The sequence below is a fragment of the Pteropus medius genome, unplaced genomic scaffold, assembly GCF_902729225.1.
Source record: "Pteropus medius unplaced genomic scaffold, Ma_sr-lr_union100, whole genome shotgun sequence".
NCBI lineage: Eukaryota > Metazoa > Chordata > Mammalia > Chiroptera > Pteropodidae > Pteropus > Pteropus medius.
The window spans coordinates 2599297-2621479 of NW_024342470.1; the positions used below are offsets into that span (position 1 = coordinate 2599297).

The window sequence follows — 22183 nt, forward strand, 5'->3', positions numbered from 1 at the left end:
ATAAGATAATGACTAAATATTTATTTTTTATTATACCACAAAGCCTGAATTAATGATATAAAAAAATAAAGTGGTCAAGGAGAATTAAGGGAAAATATCTTTGGATTCATCAAGAACACTATGGCAGAGAAAAGCTAGTTGTTCATTAAATCTGTTTCACTTTTCTCCTAGGCACACATCTAAGCTATATTTTCCCAATTCCCATTAGTTAACTGTGGGTGTATGACTGGAACAGGCTGGAAGTGATATATACAGCCTCCCAGGCCTACGCCATAAACCCGTTTTCCTATCCTCCACACTTTCTCTTACTACTTTGCCAACTGAATGTTGATGCCCAAGATGACCCTGAGACTCACACTGTGAAGATGGCAAACCCACTCCCATCTACCCCTCTGCCCCTAATTACACTTTATGCTAATATGAAAAAAACTTCTATCATGCGAACCTCTAAGATTTCAAGGTTTATCTATTTTAACAGCTAGTATTATAACTGCAAAACCAGCTCAAACTGGTCCCATCCTGTTTCTAACAAGTTACTGAGCTGTTGCTTTTAGGAGACAGCAGACCAACACCACAGGTCACGCAGCCAAAGCATGCACAGAGGAGAGAATTTTGACCTCCAGTCACCCCAGAACCAATGTCTCATGCCCCACACGGAACCAGAGGATTGGGACATGACCAGAACTTGAACACCAGAACCTTTTCAGAGGAGAAAAGTCTGCTGTCCAGAATGATCCAGTGCTGAAGCCCTTTATCACATCCTACTATAAATGGCCAAGTTCCAAAACCCTCCAGTCAAAACCGGCCCTACCAGCACTTCCGCATACCAGCCTGTTCCCTTTAAGCCCTTTAAACTCGCCCCAAACTCTGGATAGGAGAGACAGATTTAAGCCTTGCCTCCTGTCTCTTTGCCAGTCGACTTCACAGTAAAGCTTCTTTCTCAAAGGCCAATGTCATGGAATTGATTTCTATACATGTCAGGCAGTGAACCCGTGCCCTGTAACAGTATTACCTTAAGGAATTCAGAAAAAATTAATGCATTTCAACTTTGAAATTTGAGAATGGCGAGGACACACACTATACTTCAGAATAAACACCCGAGATGTGGGTGAGATGGGTGTATGACATGAAAGTGAATGGCAAGAAATCATATTATATAATTCATTAAAATATTAATAGACAATCAAGCACCTGATAAAAGGCCTGTAGGAAAAGTAATATTATCAGAAAGGGTAAATTAACTTTGTTCACAGGTCTTAAAATTCCAGATCCCATATTTCCACTGTACCATCCTAGTCTCTTAGAGAAATGGAGACAGCAAATGAAGAAGGATCATTTGAGACATTTCATAATGAAGCAGAAACAGGATAATAGCTAACACAGGGAAAGTCAAGAAGATTTTTTTTAACAGCTGTAACGATACTTGGGATCGATGGCAGCAGAAGAGTTAAAAAAAAGAAAAAAAGGAAAAAAAATGGAGGTTAAGAACCATAGCAGTAATATGATAAGACATGAGAGTAGCAATATTCCATGTGGTAATGAGGGCCAGGCTATTTGCGAACAACATGACTTTTTAATAGGTTAGGCCTGTGTAGTTCTACATCTTCCTTAGGAAGTTCTCTATGGCATCGAAGCACTAGGTATAGCAGAACCCCATCATGGTAAGAAAACCTTGTCTAAGGTGGTCTGAGAATAGCACTTAAGTAGCATACCATGAAGACTAGGTAAGTGAAAGATTCTCTAGCATAACAGAAGCTATCGATACATTAGTAAAATAAACAGAATTGTAAGTAACTGAAAGTCTAGTATAACAAACCATTTTAATAAGCATGGAGGAATGTAAGAAGAATAACACTGACTACCCTCCACTTCAGAAATGTTGAGAGAATCTACTATTTCACATGTATCTTCTAGACTCCATCAGTTTCTAACCTGCCACATGGTTTTATTACTTCAAAGAGACAATTGTGTGGGAGTAGGAAACAAAAATGTAAGCTCAAACCACTACTTCCCAGCTTAATACCCATTTATATCTACTTGCTTTGTTGTGAACATAACTTAAAAAGTCCTTTTTGTAGTCCTTAATATGTTTTAAAAATCATTTCTTCATACTTCATAGCAGTATTATGTTTTCAGTCTCAACTCTAAGCAAAATCGAGTCCTTCCACACAGACTTTACACAATTTTTAAAACCTGTATTCATTACCAACTGCCCCACCCCAGCACAGAGGGTTTAGATGCTTCCTAAGTATCTTTTATAATTACATATTTTTTATTTTTAGCTGCCTTCTTATATTTCTCAAACTCTCTAGCTGGCAAATTATCCTTCCCATCTATTCTAAATAATTATACAGCTGGCTTATTATACTCATATGCAAGAAACAACATTTTTACCTACTGGACTTCATCTTCTTAGCTAAAGGACCTGTAACTGCAGCCTCTTTATATCTCTGTGAACCTTGATTCTGTCGTCCAATATGTTCACTACCTTTCTGATCCTCTCTCATACTATTCCTCTACAAAAAGGGGAGAAAAATCACTTTCATCCTTTCTACACTCGGTTCCCTAACCAAACAGTATTATAGCTAGATCAGATGGATGACTGCTTTCCCATTTGTTGCACTCAATGCAGTCTAAACAGCTTAAAGAATTAAAGCATTACATGGTATTTATACTTACTTCTCTGTCTACAAATAGCATCCTATACTAAGGTTACTTCTCCTATGTTACAACTGTAGAATGTTAAATATAAGATTTCCCCTCTTCTCCCTAATCTATACTCACAATTACAGAAAACTGTTTTTACATTGAAGGTAGTCAAATCACTAGTTGACAATTTAACTGAACTAATTTCCTAAGAATCTCAAATTTATAAATTCTAACTAGAAGTTTATTACCCTTCCACTCAAGTTACAAAAATTTTAACACAGTATTTTAGTCTTAAAAAAAAAAAAAAAATCTACGAATGTCCCGGGGCAGACACTCTCTCGTAAAGATATGGCACATTTTTTTGAATCATAATATAAAAAAATTCACTTCTAAGACAAGGCATCTTTAAAAAGAGGCAGTGCCAAAACAATACTATTTTGCTGATGTCCATAACCTAGCCAATAAAAACATTTGTTCCCATAATCCAAAATAGACTGTTAGCCATAGAATGCCTCTGCAAAACAATTCTTAAATTTTCTTTGAAATATTGTCACTAAAATTAACTGAAACTTTATTTATATGACTGTCTGTGGTTTCCTTGTATGCCTAAAAAACACACAAAAAAGATAAAAATATCCCAGAATTGGAAAAGTAGTCATTATGTTTGGTTTAGCTTATTTTCATATTTTTATTTTTAAAATCCGTCCAAATTAAAGTTCAGCACTTCTCAATAAAAGAAAAGAAAAAGAAGGCAATTTCTTTACATAAAAATGGAAAGAATAAATTCAGCGTCCTCTGAATTAAATTTGGGATTTGACTTAATAGTGAATGCCTAACATCTTTTCTCACGTCATAAAATTTAGTATTCACACTGAACACAATTATCTTTCATTTAGAATTTAAATACATCGAATATATGCTGTCTGGGGAGGAGAGGTGGGAATAGAAAATAATTTCGTTATAATATTATGCTCTGAATCCAGATTTGGCCTCAGATAAAATAAATAAGTAAAGCTGGTTTCTATCCAATAATGTAGTATTCTGTTAACATTTCTAAACCTCACTTCTTCTAAATTACAGAACCCTGTTTTCAGATCCTGCATTTACACTAAAACACAAATATTAACCATAGGTTAAAGTGTCACTCAGAATATTCTCAGATGTTGGCTGAGTCAAAAGACCTGTCTTTGAAACCTAACTCTGCTCTATTTTAGCTCTTAAGACCCTAGTAAAATTTTTTAAGCTTCTTAATCCTCAATTTCCTTATCTGTAAATTAGATACACTACCATAAATCATCTAATTTATATGAGTTCATTATCGTCTATGAGTCCTATAACTGTTAGGTACTAACACTAATGTTACATGCTAAAAGTTGTTCCACCATCTTGAAAGGGGTTAGGATTTTTTTCCCTATAAATCATCAGAAGAGGGTCAGTATCACCCAGGGATTAACAAACCACTTAGGGACTGAGCCGGATCACCTTCAATTAGACTAAGATTTTATTAGTCCTATCTTGGGTCTTAAAGCTATAGGAGTTACTCTAGATTGCATAGTATTTCGCAGTTACTCAAGTTATTGCTGTTCATATGCAGAACAGCTACATGTCCCTAATACATGAAATAAAGCACAAAGCAATAAATAATAAAAAAGACAACAAAAATTTAAAAGTTAATGATTCTATTATGTTTTTAAGTGGACTTTGATAGGTGTTAGATAAACAAATTTATTTTGTACTTGACACGGCACAATAGACATTAGAGGATCAGAATTGCTATTAATTATAGAAAAAGGAAAAAGAAATTTCCAATGTAATCCAGCAGATCAAAGCCTTGAGATGCTTTACTAAGAATCATCCAAGAAGTCACGTAAGAAAATCTCAGGTGAGGAAAAATTCTGTCTACCTCTTTAGCACCTCCATTTCACCAATCAGCAGCACATGACTCTACTGGTTGTTGTACAGACACTGACAGCACTTGAACACAAAAACATCTGTCATATACAGAAAAAAGAATTTACTAAATAGCAAAATCAATAAGGGTATCTCCCTCACTACTGGAGAAATATCAGAGGTACTACAGTATCTATTCCCTTGGATTTCAAAACACAAAAATTATCCCTTGTCAGTCATAGCTTAATAGCTAATGTCAAATCAATATCTCTGTTCTTCTTAAAATTTATAAGGTAGTTCATCGTCCATATTGTCAAATTCATTTCCCTCCACACTTTGATGTGAAGGAAGGTAGGAACTCACCAAAAGTCCTAAAAGGTCCCCAGCACTAGAAATTTCCCCTTTCAACTCATCACTAAAAAGATGCTTAAAGAGATTTAAAAGTTTTAATAGTACAAATAAATACCTAATTATTCACACTGTAAGGCCAATGACTAGTATTTGTAGGCATGTGGGAGAGAAAAGAAAGGAATACACGGGGCTCTGCAAAAAGATACTTTTCCTTGGGTCCTCACATTCTTTCTCCATCTTTTTAACACCAAAATTCAAGATTTACTCTCTCTGTGGGTCTACAGAATGCACAACCTTTTTTACACAGTTGGGTTATAACAATCAAAATTAGGCATTGGGCAATGATTCTTTTCTGTGAAGCAGAAATGGATAGTCATTAGCTAGAATGAAAAAATTCACAATTTTCAACAATGGTTTTACTCTTAATGGATATTATGATCCACACTAAAAGGAGAATGAACAATTCTTCCTCTTGGCCAGGTGCTGCAAGATATCAAACAAACAGCAATAACAGCAGCAACAATAACAATAATCAACCAACTACCTCAGTTAACGAGCACTTGCTTTATGGAAGACATTGTTCTAAGCATTTTATATGTATTTTTTTTAACCCATTCTATCTTTTTTAAAAACCCTATGAGATTAGTATTGTCATTATCTTTACTTTATAGATGAAGATTCTGCTGCTCAAAGAAGTAACTTGTCAAAAGTCAAATCATACAGCTGGGATTTCAACACAAGCAGTCTCCTTCAGAGTCTACACTATTCACTGTCATACCAAATGTACTCTCAATAAGAACTGCTTTGAAGAACACTTCTTGTGTGTGTGTGTGTGTGTGTGTGTGTGTATGTGTACACACAGACAATATACCACATACATAGGCACACACTCCAGTATGTTTGAAAACCAAACTTTATAGTCAAATTGCAAAATACGTTAGTGATCATCTTTCCAGTACCTCATTTTACCACCATGGATCATCTGCCACCAAATAGAAGAATGTCCTAGCTATCATAAATTATGCTCAACCGTTAAATTCCTTTAAAATAGCTGACAAAAATAAAGCAGTTGAATCGCACTATTATAAAGCAACCTAAAGATCTGTAGCTAAAAAGAAAGAATTCGATTTCTGATTTCAAAACCAACTCAATATGACTAGTTATCATTAAACCAACCTTTTTTTTTTTTTTTTGGTTTGTTTGTTTAGTTTTCACCAAAACAATAATCTGTAAATTTCTGGGAAAAAAATACAATAAATATTTGTTTAGTGACATACTGTCACTAAAGCTACTGGACTAACATTTTAACTAATGAGAGGAATTTTTCAGCTTCCAAGTACATAAAGATCATCAACTTCATCTTTAATAGTAGAGAGAAGTTTAAATAAGAAAAAGACCAGCCATCAATGTATTCAAAAGTTACTGTACTTGGGGGGGAGAGATTATTTTTAGTAACATGTTATGGTTAAATCACCAAATTAGTTAACAGCAACTGTAACATAAATACAACCATAAATATAAAAAGAAAAGTATCACTATAAACGCGTAATAATGCAACAACTTACCAATTCAATTCCCTGTGGAAAAGGTGTATCATCCCAGTCCTTCTGTGGAAATCTCTGAATTATTTTCCCCAGACCTGCTCCTGACCCTATGAATAAAATCAAAGTGAATTAGTACTAAAAATTTGAATACTCATTATACTGACACTTATTTCTAAATAAATATTTATGAAATAAATTGATATACAGATTAAACATTTTCGTGTTTGAAAGAGCACAAAAATATTTACCTTTTAAGTATAATACTGAAGTGACAGTTAATCCTAATTCTATAGACTCTCAAGAATCACACATGTGAAAAGCTAAAAAAAGTAGATGGAGGCACTGAAATCTAGTGTCTCTACCACAACATGGGAATAACTGTCTTTTTTTCCAATAAAGCAATCATCTCAGTATCTCATGTTGAAACTTAAAAAGAACTTTTCTATGAAGACAAAGTAACTTTAAGTGACAAATGAAGCACTAACCTTTAGTTATGGGTTATAAAAACTGTTGTGAATAAAATAAAGATTTTTAGAGTGGCCTGGGAACTTGACCATCCTCTAGGCAGGGTTTCTCAACATCAGAACTATTGACATTGTGGGCCGGATAATTCTTTGTTGAGTGTTTGTGGGAAGCCTCTGTCCTGTGCATTGTAGGATGTTTAGAAGCATCCTTAGCCTCGATCCAGTAGATGCTAGTAGTGGCATCATCCTACCACCACCGCCAAGTCCTTATAATCAAAAATATCTCCAGACATTGCCAAATGTCCTCTGGCAAGGGCAGAACTGCTCCTGGTTGAAAACCACTGGTCTACATCACTGTTATAAAATTATCCTGTACACTAAAGAATATAAGTGCTATGATAGAAGGGAAGCTACCTAGCATAGCAGAGAAGACCAAGGAAAATTTTTTAGAAGAAATAATAGTAAGCTTCTAGAAGAAATAACAGTAAGCTTTTTCTTTCTTTTAGTACCTTCTTTGTATTCCCTAGCATACTAAATCTCTGGCACTTTGTTCATACTGAGTTAAATGTTTATTTTAATAAATTTGTTACTATTGACAGAAATTGTTTTAAGCTCACATCTCCCTATCTTTTTAAACAGAAATAAGTGCATGTTATTTATCTCATCATATTTAATCAGGTGTCCCTATAGTGTTTATTCAGTTCTGAAAGTAATACCTAATGTATTTTAGGCTCAAGAAATATTTTACCACGTTAATTTTTACTATTTATAAAAATGTTAACTGCAAAAAAAAATGTTAACTGCAGAAAAATTTTGAAATACATAAAAATATAAAGAAGTCACCCATAATCCTACTCCTGAAAACAATTACTGTCAACATTTGGACTACTGTAGATTAGGGGTTTTTGGGGGGGGGGTTTGTACACATGTATTTTTTCTACAGAATTGAGATCATACTAAACCTAGCTTTACGTGTTGGTTTATTACTTAATATTTGACAATGGGTTTTTGATGACATTGCACCTACATTTTTTAGTTTCTTACTATTGTAAATAATGCTACAGAAAGCATCTTTCTATATAAATCTTTATCTTCATCTCACTTTACCCTATTACTTGGTTAAAGAGTATGAAAATTTTAAAGACACACAAAACCACCAGAATGACATTTAACAATTTTTTACATTCTGTGTATAAGAATGACACTGGTGTTTTCTACGTCCTCACCAACAATTGTTATTTTAAATTTTGTTAGTTTTAATTATTGCAAATTTGATAGATGGTAAGTTCCTCTTTAGCAGGAGCACAACTTTCAAAAGTTCTCCAGAAGCAACATATTATTTACTGATTTCATAATAATATGCAGTGTTTCAAAAACATGAAAGCTTAGTTTAAAATGTTGATATAACATTTATAAATATACACAGAAATTTGATTTATGAGTGATAAGACTTTCAGTTATATAATGTTATTTGAAAATGGATATTAGGTTAGAAAAAAGGCAAAAATAAAAATAATAAAATGATATTTTGCTACAAATAAAATGTGGAAAGAGCTACAACTTGGTTTCCATGTTTGTAAATTGCTGCAGCTAACAACTTTTGAGGAACTTATAAAGCATCCTACAAAAAGTAAACAAATATTTTCCAAAGCTTGTTTTTTGATTTTTAAGCATTAGCCTGAAATGTTTAGACATTCTGTAAGTTTATGTACTTTATCCAATAACTATTCTTATAGACAGTACTGGTTGTATGTAAGAATGCTGAGAAGATGACATTTTACATTGAGGAACACACAGCTGTGAGGTAAGACTGTTCTAGAATCAGATGGCCATCCACCTGTGGACTGATCCTTATGCCCAGAGTCACTGTTAATCAGAGTGACTGTGAAGGCAGCTCCTAGTTGCACTGCATATTTAATGAGGCTGGGTGACTGGGTAGGGGGAGAGAGAAATTCCTTGAAAGAAAGGGGGCCACTTTCTAGAAAGGAGAGATGTTAGGCAGACCAAATGGATTGTCCACGGCATTGTATGCAGCTATCTTGGAATGAGAGAGCAATTAGTAGTCAGTGCCTTCATGTTTTTCTTCCCAGCCCCTACTCTCCCATTCCATCATAAAATCAAGAAATTTGACGACTAAATGGAGTTAATATATAAAAAGGGGGAATCCTCAGCAAGATACCAGTACATCTGGAAATGGCTCTCTTTGAAAAAAGTATATATGCTAGACAAACTGCCCCAAACAAATTTAGGAAGGGTGAGGAAATACTGGCGAGGCCAGTCACACTTTCCCCTCCTTTATGTTTGGCAATCCACTTTCCCTTGGGTTCTGGTACAGCTGTCGGGCTACCCAGGCCAGTCACGGAATAGCAAGTGACCTAGGATGATCCAACCGTCCATTACCCCCCTGGCAAAATGAGCATTCTAGCCTTGGCCAATGACTCTAAAAGAGTCAAACAGTATTCTCTGAGGTAGCTAACTAGTATGCTATAGGTATGGAGTTGCCACTGTCTATGAGAAAGAAGTGTATCTGCAGAAGAACTGAAGAATGAGCGGGGGTTAATTAGGAGGTGGAGAAATGTAATATGTACTCTGTTCTACACAAAACAGGATGCTTGATATTTGTTGACTTACCAACTGACAAAAATTAATTATTTCAGTGCTTTCTCTGTGTGTGTGGTTACAGTGTAGATGTACCAAGTATATACTGTTTGTTTTAAAACAGACTCTGAACTTTGAGAAAAGCTACTCCAATACATAATTCACTAACTCTTTTTCTATGTTTATCTAAACAACTAGATGAGGAGTTATCTACACTAGACTTGTTTTATGATGTCCATCTGCCCACATCCCTTCTATCAAAAATGGTACCACCTACAGTTAAGGGTGGGCAGCAGTCATGTTCAGGAGCATACAATCCTACCACCCTGCCAGAGAGAAATTACTAAATCACTTATTTGGTTACTTTTACTTATCAGTCTTACTTCACTAGAATGCAAACAATGATGTCTGGCCTGTTTTGTTTACTGATGTATCCCAGGCACTTAGAATAATTCCTGATATATATTAGATACTTAATAAAACACTTGTTGAATAAATGAATGAGACTGTTAGGTGGATAAGGGCATCTATAAACTGGCAAGCAACTTATGACCAGAATGACCTGGCTGTAAAATGTATCCTAGACAAGTCATATTCCTCTGCTGGGGAATTTTGAATTAAAAAAGACAGACAGACAGACAGACAGACTAAAGCCACCAAAAGATGTATAAAGACTTGATAAGATGTAGTGAAAGCTAGGCAACCATAGGGTGTTTTGTGTAAAACCAAAGTTACAGAACAGCAGAAACTCTGAGCAGAGACTTGCCAGTAGAAACAGGTTAACAGGACACACATGTAGAAAGGAAGAGAGATACCACGAAAGAGAGGCTATGCAGCTGTCAAGTTCTACCTCCAGTAAACTCTGGCAGCACTGTCATTAATCTTCTGAGGTTTTCTTATAATATTCCTCCCTCTTAAGCTAGGATGGGTCTGCATTCCTCGCCACTAAAGAGTCCAAACCAGAATACACTGTAGGAAGCACTTTCAAACTGATAAAGGGCCTGGAAACAATTACATTAAAAGGCTTAGCCCAAAAATTTAAGAAAAGCACATATGAGAACTATCTCCAAATATTTGAAAAGCTATTATAGAGAAGATACAATAGAGCAGACTAGAGCCAAAGACATAATTCAGAGGAGTCATTTTTGAGTCAATAAAAAGGAAGCATCTTCAGAAAACAAGAACTATCAAAAAAACAATGAATTGCCACTGAAAGCGATGATCAGAGCTGGAGCTTTAGTACAAGATACAAGTTTTGGAAAACCAGGCCAAATGGTATGAGGATGAATCCAGAAAGTTTGGCAAAGACTATTACAATAATTCATTCATCCAACAGTAACTTTATACTAGGCTTTGTGGTAGGTGCTAAGGAGAGAAAGATAAAACTTGCTGTAAGAGTATTCAGAACATGAATTGAGGTTTTTGAAATCCAAACAAAAGGGCAGATGTAGGCACAGTATAATGACAGAGAAAGATTAGGAAAGAAAACTGTATTGTTTAGAAATCAGGTCAGGAGTCTAATGAAATCAGAGACAGAAAAACCAAAAAATTCCACATTTTGGAAGAGATATTTTTTATTTCTATTCTGACATAATAGCATTTAAGTCCAATGATGAGAAATATAAGCTTTTAAGAATCCAAATGTCGATACTAGACTAATAAGGAGGATCACTTCATAAGTTATATAACTCTCTAACCAGTATGCCGTACACCTAAAACTAATATAAAATAATATTGCATCTCAACTCTAATTGAAAAATAAAAATTAAAAAGAAGAAACCTAACTAGAACCCTCGACAATTAAAATGTTGACCAAGCATCATTGTCACGCCCCCACCAAAAGACATGGTAGTCTTGCAAAAAAGGTTTTTTGCAGTCTCTATATTCGATATGGGTTATATCTCCTCTATAAGTAATGTTATACAGTTAGCTATAACACTAAGTACTGTCTAAGCACCACCTCCAATATTGCCTGTCTTCCTGAAATGAGCATAATCTTAGAGGGGGGGGGAAAACAGAATTAAAAAAACACCAAAGATCCCTAAATATCTTCTGAAAATTAAAATAAAACAACAAAAAATCTGAGTATGGATATATTTAAAATGACCCACATGCATTCAATTCCCTGAAAATGCTGCAGAAATTACACAAATGTTGAGAACTTTCTTGGGGGTTACAAGTGTGGAAATACAGAACGAACCTTAAGATTCACATTCTTCTGCAGACAATTTACTTTCTGTTTCAATATTTCCTTGCTCTTTTTATTGAAATGCTAATTCAGATTACTGCCAGTGAAATAGAAAATCCTATAATGGATATTCTGAGATTGAAAAGTTAAGGAGGGGATTGCTGCTAGTCCATTTCTATGGACCCAAATGTTTAAGTTAAATCAGTAGTCTCCTCCTAAATTCCCATGACTTTATTCTAAATAAGCTTCGCCCATTTACACAGTGCAGCACTGATGTTACTGACAAATTCCAATGTAGCATGCAACAGTGGTTCCCAATTGCTTTAGTATTTATCATGCACAAGAGACAGGAGGGAAGCTGTCTCATTTTGTACAGCTCAGTTGCATTTCTTAACTTAAGAAGCAAACTGGGACTTAAGGTTGCTGCCTGAAAACAAGCATCCATGTATATGCATGTCTTGGAAGGAAAATGAATTGGTTTTTCTAAAACACAATACAGTTCAACCTCATTCTGTGCATTAATTTTACATAATTTCTCTTTTGCACATTTTATAAATTAAGATCCTCGACCTGGCTTACCTACGTAAATTTTCATACTCATATTTCCCAGGTTCTGCCTTTGGGCAATTTTCAAAACATTTTTTAAAAAAGCATTTTGGTGCATTTCCAAGATGCCCTCTGGGGTCAATTAGCACCTAGTAATATTTTTTCTAAGCAGTCACTGCAGGTGCTTAACTAGTGTGTACTTAGGCATGCTTTATCTGACAAGTTTTCTATATAAGTTTTATGCTTTAAAGAAACAGTACCCATTCATATTGTATAGTGAGCATGTGGTTACTATGTATGAAACTAGTACAGTGGAGAAGCTGAAATTCTGTTCATGCACTCTTCAATGTAGATCTTTCCAGCTAGTGATTCTGCTGATGGATGAAGCAGCCATACTGACTACATGTACTGCTCCAGGAATTCAAGATCCATTAAGATGTGAATCACCAAATGGTGTATACAAAGATCATGAAGGGCTGTTTGGGATAAGGAAAATATATTTGGGCTATACCCTGACAAATACTGATTGCATTCCTTGAAGTGAAGAACACACACACACACACACACACACACACACACACGTTGACCACCGAACAACACAGGGTTAAACTGAGCAGGTCTACTTATAAACACATTTTTATCAATAAATGCTGAAAATGTATTTTCCTTATCATTTTAATGACATTATCTTTTCTCTTGCATTATTCTAAGAATACAATATATAAAATATATAACATACGAAAGGTGTGCTAATCGATGGTTTATTTTATCAGTGAGGCTTTGGTCAACAGTAGTCTATTAGTAGATAAATTTTGAGGGAGTCAAAGGTTATACATGCATTTTCAACTTCGTGGGAGGTTGGTGCACACATTTTAATTATACAAATTCTAAGATGATCTCTATGGCTGTGGACAGTGTCTAATGATAAAGACAGTCTAACTACTTCAGTCTGACCTACTGAGTCTACCTTCTCATTGTGATATTATTTTACAGACAACTTTTTGGGTGCATTAAATAAGGTCAAGCTGCACAGTAAACTTGGTTGTCTGCAAATACACAATCCATATACTTGTGGATTATGCACTTGATGTAGAAACTGCCTCCTACCCTGTGGCCCATCTGACTCCACAGATCCCTTCCCTCTTCCCGTCCACTGATCACTGGGCAAGCATTGCTCCCAAAGTCATATTTACTTTCACTGCCCTTCTGTGTGGCAAGGGTGATTTGGTAAAGAAAAGTATCAGCGAGGTAATTACTTTTCTAGTGTTCCTTTAAACCTTTGGTTTCTGATAAGGCTGACAATATAATCTGCTAATATATTATTGATAACTAATCCATTCATCCTTCTATATTCCATCAATGCAAAAATGTTTTCTGTCTATTCATTAGTGTATTTTCCACGCACTCATATTTGCTGCCACAGTGGTTAAAAATAAGTAAATGAAAAGAGAATCATTTAAAGAGCAAAAGTAAGTAGCAAGGGAAGGAGATTTAAAAGAAAACTATAAAGATTACCTTAACCTGAGTAATCACTTCAATATAAGATTCATACATTATGACTGATGCAAAAACTCAAGTAGGTAAGTTCTAGTACCACTTCCGCATTTAGAGAATCAAGAGTTGATATATTAACTCTATTAAAAAGCTTCATGTTTCTAGGCATAGTGACTTTAACCCAAACCCTAAATTATCTGAATTGATTTATTCTGAAAAGAAAACTGCAGTCCATTCTACCACAGAGCAGAAAAATATATTTATAATGGAGTAGAGATAACATTATTAAGAACAAATAATAAGTCTCCACACAAATACTCGGGAACACATTTATTTCAAGTAGCTCTATGGAAAGACAAGTCTGAAATATATATAAACACTATACAGAGTTGCAAGCTGTCTTCCAAAACTGCAAACAAGATGTTTACAAAGAAAAGAGAGTGTAAGAGTATTTACAAAGGAAGACAAAACCAGAGCAACTCAAAGCAGATCTGTGAAGCAGAAATAGCAAATGAAATAAACTACTAAAACTATAAAGTGGTAAGCTCCTCGATATTAGTCTTGACGATGATTTTTATGACACCAAAAGCAACAAAAGCAAAGCATTATTTTTGCAACAAAAGCAAAAATAGACAAATAGAACTACATCAAACCCAAGAACTTCTGCATAGCAAAGGAAACAATTAACACAGTGAAATGCAACCTGCTGAATGGGGAAAATATCTGCAAACCATATATCTGATAAGGGGTTAAATCCAAAATATATAAAGAATTCCCATAACTCAACAACTACCAAAATCCCAAATAATCCAATTAAAAAATAGGCAAAGACTTAGATATTTCTGCAAAGAAGACATACAAATGGCCAGCCAGCATATAAAAAGATGCTCAACATCACTAATCAGTAGGGAAATGCAAATATCAAAACTACAATAAGATATCACCTGACATGGGCTAGGATGGCCATTATCAAAAATCTAGAAAATAACAAGTGTTAGAACGTAGAGAAAGTGGAACTCTTGTACTGTTAATTGGAAAGTAAAACGGTAGAGCCATTATAGAAAACAGTATGGAGGTTCCTCAAAAAATAAAAAATAGAATACCATATGATCAAGTAATTCCACTTCTGGGTATACATTCGAAATTATTAAAAACAGGATCTCAAAGTGATATTTGCATACCAGTGTTCACTGTAGCATTATTCACAATAACCAAGAGGTAGAAACAACTGAAATATCCATTAATAGTTGAATGGATTAACAAAATATATATATAAAATGGAATGTTATTTGGCCTTTAAAAATAAGAAATCCTGTCATATACTACAAAATGGAAGAACTTTGAAGACATTATGCTAAGTAAAATAAGCCAGTCACAAAAAGACAGATACTGCTTGACTCCACTTATATGAAGTATATAAAGCAGTCAAACTCTTAGATATAGAAAGTAGAATGGGGAAAAGGTAATTGTTCAATGAGTTAAGAGATTCAATATTGCAAGATGAAAAAGTTCCGGGTACTTGCTGCAAAACAATGTGCTCTAGTATATATAGTAGTTAACACTACTGTACTGCGTACTTTAAAATGTTTAAGATGGTGACTTTTGTCATGCATTTTTTACCACAATCTTTTTTTAAAAAAGATAGCATGGACAACATTTACAACAAAACTAGGTGAAAAAGTATCCCCAAAATACTGCAATTGGAGGAAAACCACTAAATTCACAAAACCTGGAAAGTATCGGCATCTGTACATGAATAAGAAGGAAGCAACGAGAGCAGCTTGAGAATAGGAGACACTGAGAATAGGAGAATCTCAAAATGGCCAGCAAGTATTCACTGGAAAACCAAATGGCCAATTTGAGAACAGCAAATGAAAATGGAAGAGCAAGGACAACACTTCTGCAGCAAAGACTAAAATTACAATCTAGACTCACATACTGGAAAACCAGGAAGGAGAAGAATCAAAATTGAGTGGGAAAGGACTACTTGACTTAAAGACTTATAATAAAGCCACAAAAATCAAGACAATGCGGTACTGCCATCAGAATCAATAAATAAATCACATTAACAAACAATAAAAGCAAAACCATGACTCTCAATAAATGCAGAATGAGCATTTAACAAAATTCAATACCCACTCATTATAAAAACACTCAGCAAAATACAAATAAAACTTCCTCAGTATGATAAAGAACATTTCTAAAAAGCCTATGGCTAACATCATACTTAATGGTTCAAAACTGAATGCTTGTCCCCTAAGGTTCAGAAAAAGGATGTCCACTATCATGACTTCTATTCAACATTGTACTGGAAGTATTAACCACTGCAATAAAGCAAGAAAAAGATATAAAAGCTACCTAGATGGGAAAAGTAGAATATGGTCTTTATTTATAGATAACATTTTAAAAAGTCCTAATAAATCTAAAAAAAAAGAAAGAAAAAGTGCTAGGACTAATAATTAAATTTAGCAAGGCCTCAAAAAGTCAATACTACATACCAGAAATAAAAATTTAAAAATACTATATGCCATAGCATATAGACCAGAAATAAAAATTTAAAAATACTACATACCAAAAATAAAAATTTAAAAATACTATATGCCATAGCATCAAAAACCATGAAATATTTAGGGCTATTAAAAGGTAAACTAATAAACAAATTGTGGTATATCCATACAACAGAATATTACATAGCACTAAAAAGAAAACTATTACTGATATATGCAATAACATGGATAAATCTCAAAATGATTATGTTGAGCAAAAGAAGCCAAATTCAAACAACTACATACTACAGGATTCCATTCATATGAAATGCAGAAGAGACAATCTAATCTACAGTTATAGAAAGCAGGTCAGTGGTTGCCCAGGGCTAGGGATGGATATTAGTAATTGATATAAATAAAAAGGGTACAAGAAACCTTTCAAGAGTGATGGAAATTTTTTTTATTGCAATGCTATTTATATGAGTAAATACTTCTACTATTAGAAAAGACAATCTGGGAGAAATATATCTTTCTTTTAATTTTATCTATCGTCAGACTGGAATCTATCATAATTCATGAAAGGATGAAAGAGTCCTGGCGTAACTTATCTGTAACGTATCCTTTCCTTCTATAATGATTTACTCTGTATTTGAACATGCTCTTCTAGTCTGTGTTTGAATAGGTATTGAGACATAAAGGTGTAATATCTCAAAGCAGCCTATTCTATCTTTGGATGATAATCATAGAAGATCTTTCTGAGAAACTAATATAGGAAACTTTTAATTATGCCACAGGTATTATCATAATTAATCTACCAAATTGTTTTATTTTAAAAAAATGGCACTGAATATAATATGTGAATAAAAACTGAGAAAACAACTGTGTATGTTAAAAATTAAGGATCATAATTATTTCTCTTCTGTCTTTCCTGATTCTCTTTATATATACCTTTTGGTTTTTAATCACAAAATAGATGATATCTCTAAATGAACTGGAATAATTTAAAACTCTAAGGCCCAAAAGATAGAAAATGTATTTAGTTACTAGGTGTACTGGATTAAATAGTGCATCCCAAAGATTCATGTCTACCTGGAACCTCAGAATGAAATATAATTTGGAAATATAGTTTTAAAGATACTAGTTAAAATGAGATCACACAGGATCAGGGTGGGCCCTAATCCAATGACTAGTGTCCTGGTAAGAAAAAAACAAGACAGACAGACACACAGGGAAAACACCACGTGAAGATAAAAGCAGAGACTGGAGTGTTACAGCTGGCAAGTCAAGAAATGCCAACGATTGCAAGCAATCACCAAAAGTTAGGAGAGAGACATAAAACAGACTATCCCTCAAACCCCCCAGAAAGAACCAATCTTGCCAACACTTTGATTTCTATCTTCTAATCTCTAGAACTGCAAGAGAATAAAGTTCCATTGTTTTACCCAATCTGTAGTACTTTGTTACAGCAGCCCTAGAACTAAAATGTTTGGTACTAAATATTTCATTATATTAATAGGCATTTGATTTTGTTGACACAAAAGAAAAACTTGAGAAATAAAAGCAATTTTGTTATAATATGTGCCTATCGGTCACAGTTCTCCTCTTGGAGGGCTATATAGGATAAGTTTAGCCCCATTTCTACGTGACAGTCCTTCAAACATTTGAATACAGCTAACAAAAATCTTATCCCCAGCCACTTCCCCATGTCTTTCCCCAATGCCCTAATCTTCTCTTTTTCAACTCTAAATATTTTCACCTTATCCTATGGATTCCAATATGGAATCCAATATACATATACATATATACATATATGTGTGTGTGTGTGTGTGTGTGTGTACATATATATGTATACATATGTTTGCGTGTGTATATACATTATTTTTTTTTACATGGTTAAGAACATAGACTCAAGATCTCTAGAGTTCTTGTATTCTAACCCAGGTCCACCATTTACTTGCTAAGTGACCATGGGAAAACTGTATTACCTCGCTGTGCCTCATTTTCTCCCATATGTGAAACAGGGTTACTATTACCTACCTCTTAAAGTTTTTGTGAGGAAAAATATGAGTTAATGTACTTTTAAAGTGTTTCAACAAGCATTTGGCACATCTAAATAGTACTCGGATCTGAATACAATACTTGAAATTACCAAACTGATCTAACTGATACAGTGTTGTTCTAAATAATGGTGCTACTGACAATGAAGCCTGGTGTTATATTGGGTCTTCTGGTGACTACAAGACTCAATGAAATGTGTAAAATTTTTTTGGAACATGTTTTGATGTTCTATACAAAAGGTGTTTCAAACTCAAGTTATATCTCTGTTAAATTTCTTTAGTTGGCCCAGCAAATGCACTTTTTAGATCCTCTGTTACCCACTGTATTAGAATTACTCAATTTGGGTTGTTTTTTTTTTCAGTTAGGGCATACGTATCATAAAATGTGACCATTTTAAGTAAACAGTTTGATGGGTGTTGATAAACTCAGTAAAAACAATTTCAGTAAAATTTTTTAAAAGTGAAAAGTGGAAATTATTTATTTGTATTATACTAAAAAAAACTACTCAAGGAGTTCCTCCAAAAAATATTTTCAAAAAAAAGAAAAAATTTAAAAACCAATAGTGGCATAAGTCTGATTAAAATTTTTTATTTTCCCAAAATTTCTACAGAGAGAAAGTCTTGGTCAAAACTTGCTATGTACACATTACTGACATTGGTACCAGTCCCTCTGTTCCACTGTATCCCAAAACAATCTGCTTGGAACTTCAGCACTGAGCCTAGCACCTGTTCTCTCCTTCACTGAGAATATCACCTTAGGGGAAATGACTGAATCAAAAGTATGATGCTAGAAAAGCAAAACTTCTGACCTTCCCAGTACATAAAATTGACTTTCTCATCTTAAATAGGTCAGAAGCTGATCAACAGAAATTTAATTCACCTGTTCACAGGTAAAATAAAGATGAGGGTCATATTCAACTTGCAGACCCCAGGCTTTTCATCCTTGATTTATAAAATCTGCTTTTTAGCAAATGATAATTTTTTTAAATGTTGTTTTCTTGTTCACCAACAGATTTGTGTTATAATGCCAAAATAATCAACCAGAAAAATCAAAGCTCACCAAAATAAGTAGAGCTAATTGTGCCAGTACAGACCAACTTCCAAAGGATAAAGAAAATAAAAACTGTTCATTCACTGAAAAGAAAGCATGCAGGAAATCATTCCACAAAAGGCTTTCATATTTGATCCATTCAGTATTTAATCAAAGAAGTCTGTTTATTTCAACTGAAACAAGACTTTTTGTGGTTATTCAAAAATTTAAGTAGGAATGTAATGTGATTTTCTGATTTTCCAGTATAATCTCCTACTATTCAAAAAGTTTATTTGGAACAAACTATTTTTTTCCAGAGTTAAACTTAGGAAAGAGCCCATGAACTTTTACAGAAGTGAAAAAGAATGCATTTTAAAATCAAACAAAATACATAAAGAACAAGGTATATCATTAAAAATAATAAATTGACAGAAGCCACAGAAGTTTAGTCTCTAGTAAATTCATAATTCATTGATAATGTGTAATTTCGGTGATTTAGAGAATGTCAAGATTAAGAAAAATAGAAAAGAGTACAAATTGAAATTAAAACTAAATAGCATTTTGATGAAGTTCTTCAGATTGCAAATTTTTACTGAATAAAAATGCATTTTTTTAATAGCAATGAAGGAAGAACTACTGGCAGTCTAAACACTGTAAAAACTATATAGTTGTGTATCAAATATTTTAAAAAAGAAAGTCTCATCAAGTCTATATCTCCAAATATCTACCAAATGTGCCTCCATCCCAGCATCATTCATAATCACTCTAACAGTTCAAACTCGCATCTTTCACCTGGGTGACAGCAGCAGCCTCATCATCTCTCTGTTTCCTGTTTGTCTTCACTCCAACATGTTCAAGCTTTGGGCAGAATGGAAATAAGCTCTGCAAAGTCAAAGTTCACCGTCCTAATTCTCATGATCAAAATCATTAGCTAATCTTCCACTGGCTACATAATAAAATAGTGCAAATCATTACTTTAGGGACTTCCACGTCACCCAAGATGGGACTAACAAGGACTGGAATGTACCCTCCAACCAGCAACAACTAAAAAAACAGACAAAATTATATGAAACAGTGGTTTTTCAGATACTGACATCAGGCAGTAAAGGACAGTAAACCCTGAGAGAAAGTAAAATTAAGAGAGCCCTATAACTGCCCCAGCTTTCTCCCTCGTGAGTTTCCAGACTGCAGGACAGGAAGGGGGGATCCACGTGGAATCCCAGCAGTATCCCTGAGCTGAAGCAATCAAGCTGGGAGTCCAGGAAAGCCAAAGAGGCTCATGCTCACAGAGAAGAAAAGAGATTCATAAGAAAAGAGAAGTCCGGAGATTTGCAGAGGGTCTACCTAAGTCTTTAGCTGAGTACTGATTAGTACTTGGGTGCAAGAAAACCACCTGAGGCTTGGGAAATTTCATATTAAAGGAACAGAGAGAATGAGCTCACACAAGACAAAACAGACAAAATTATATGAAATGGTGGTTTGTCAGAGAACAGAGCTCACACAAGACCAGAAATAATTTGTGTTCCAAAACACAAAAGTGAAAAAAACTGCCTTAATTCCCTGGGCTTCAGTTAGAGAATTCAGAAAGGTCTTGCCTCGGTAGTGTGGAAAAATCATCCCTAGACTAAATGATGCTGTGGGCCCACCTAACAAAAAATGAAAAACAAGCCTCAAAGAAATCAAGCTATTTCCAAGTGTAATTTAATTACATGCCAGGACAAAGTTAAGAATATTTATAGGAATAAATATAACATCCAGCCAAAAACTATCAGGCATGAAAAGGAGCAGAAAAGTGTGAGCTATAATGAAGAGAAAAATTAATCAATTGAAACATTCCTAATTGACACAGATGATGAAATTAATAGTTAAGGACATTCAAAATTACAACTGTGTAGCATATTTTCAGGAATAGAGACATCAAAAATACACTGGATAGAACAGATGAACTAGTCACTACAGAAAAAAAGATCAATGAACTTGAAGTTGGAGTAGTAGAAATTCTCCAAAACGAAAGAAACAGAGACACAGATTGAAAAGAAAACTATAAATCTGATAATCAAAAATGTTCAACAAATCCCAAACATAAAAAATCATGGAGAAAACTACACCAAGGCACCTCATAGTCAATCTACTTTAAAAAGGTATAAAGAGAAAAAAAATCTTTAAAAGAACTAGAGAAAAAAAGACACTTGTACAAAGTAACAAAGATGAGAACGACAACAGAATTCTCATCATAAACAATGCAAGGTAGAAGACAGTGGAGAAACATATTTAAAATATTGAAAGAAAAACATGTCAACTCAACATTTTAGGCCCTGTGGGATTGTCCTCCCCCACCAAGAGACATCAGACATCCCAGCCTGGGGAACATCTGTCATCTCAGGCTGTACCAATATGGACCAGTGGGGAAACAAGGTAAACCACAAATGCTACGAAAATTAAACTGCCACTGAAACAGCTCACAAAAACAGACCATGTGTTAACACATGTGGTCCATGTGTTAAATCTAAACAGCATGACTAACTTAATGGCCACAATGTCCAAGAGGTAATTTGAAAAAAATCACCGATCATACCAGGAGCCAGGAAAATCAAAACCCAAATGAGAAAAGACAATCAACTGATGCCAACACAGGCATAAATCAGATGTTGAAATATCTGACAAGGATTTTAAAACAGTTGTCATAAAAACTGATCAAAAATCAACCACAAATTCTCTTGAAACAAGTGAAAAAAATAGAAAATAGCAAAAAGAAACATGAGTTATAAATCAAACAGGAATTCTAAAACTAAAAAAATAAAATAATCAAAATAAAAAATCTCAGTTGATGGGTTCAATGCTAGAATAGAGATGGCATAGGATAGAATTAGTGAACTTTGGGGCAGA

General features: G+C 34.3%; 1 protein-coding gene and 1 long non-coding RNA gene across 5 annotated transcripts in view; one reads left to right on the forward strand and one right to left on the reverse strand.

Annotated features, from left to right (window-relative positions):
* LOC120603190 (uncharacterized) overlaps window positions 1-21050 on the forward strand; it is a 63005-nt gene extending 41955 nt beyond the window's left edge. Inside the window, exon 2 of the long non-coding RNA XR_005652968.1 lies at window positions 19280-21050. This is a non-coding gene — a long non-coding RNA (uncharacterized LOC120603190). The remainder of the gene's footprint in view (window positions 1-19279) is intronic.
* SBF2 (SET binding factor 2) overlaps window positions 1-22183 on the reverse strand; it is a 369201-nt gene that overhangs the window by 313808 nt on the left and 33210 nt on the right. For all 4 annotated transcript variants that reach the window (XM_039863556.1, XM_039863554.1, XM_039863555.1 and 1 more), the window contains exon 2: window positions 6456-6541. In XM_039863556.1, the coding sequence (XP_039719490.1) occupies window positions 6456-6541 (86 nt within the window). The remainder of the gene's footprint in view (window positions 1-6455; window positions 6542-22183) is intronic.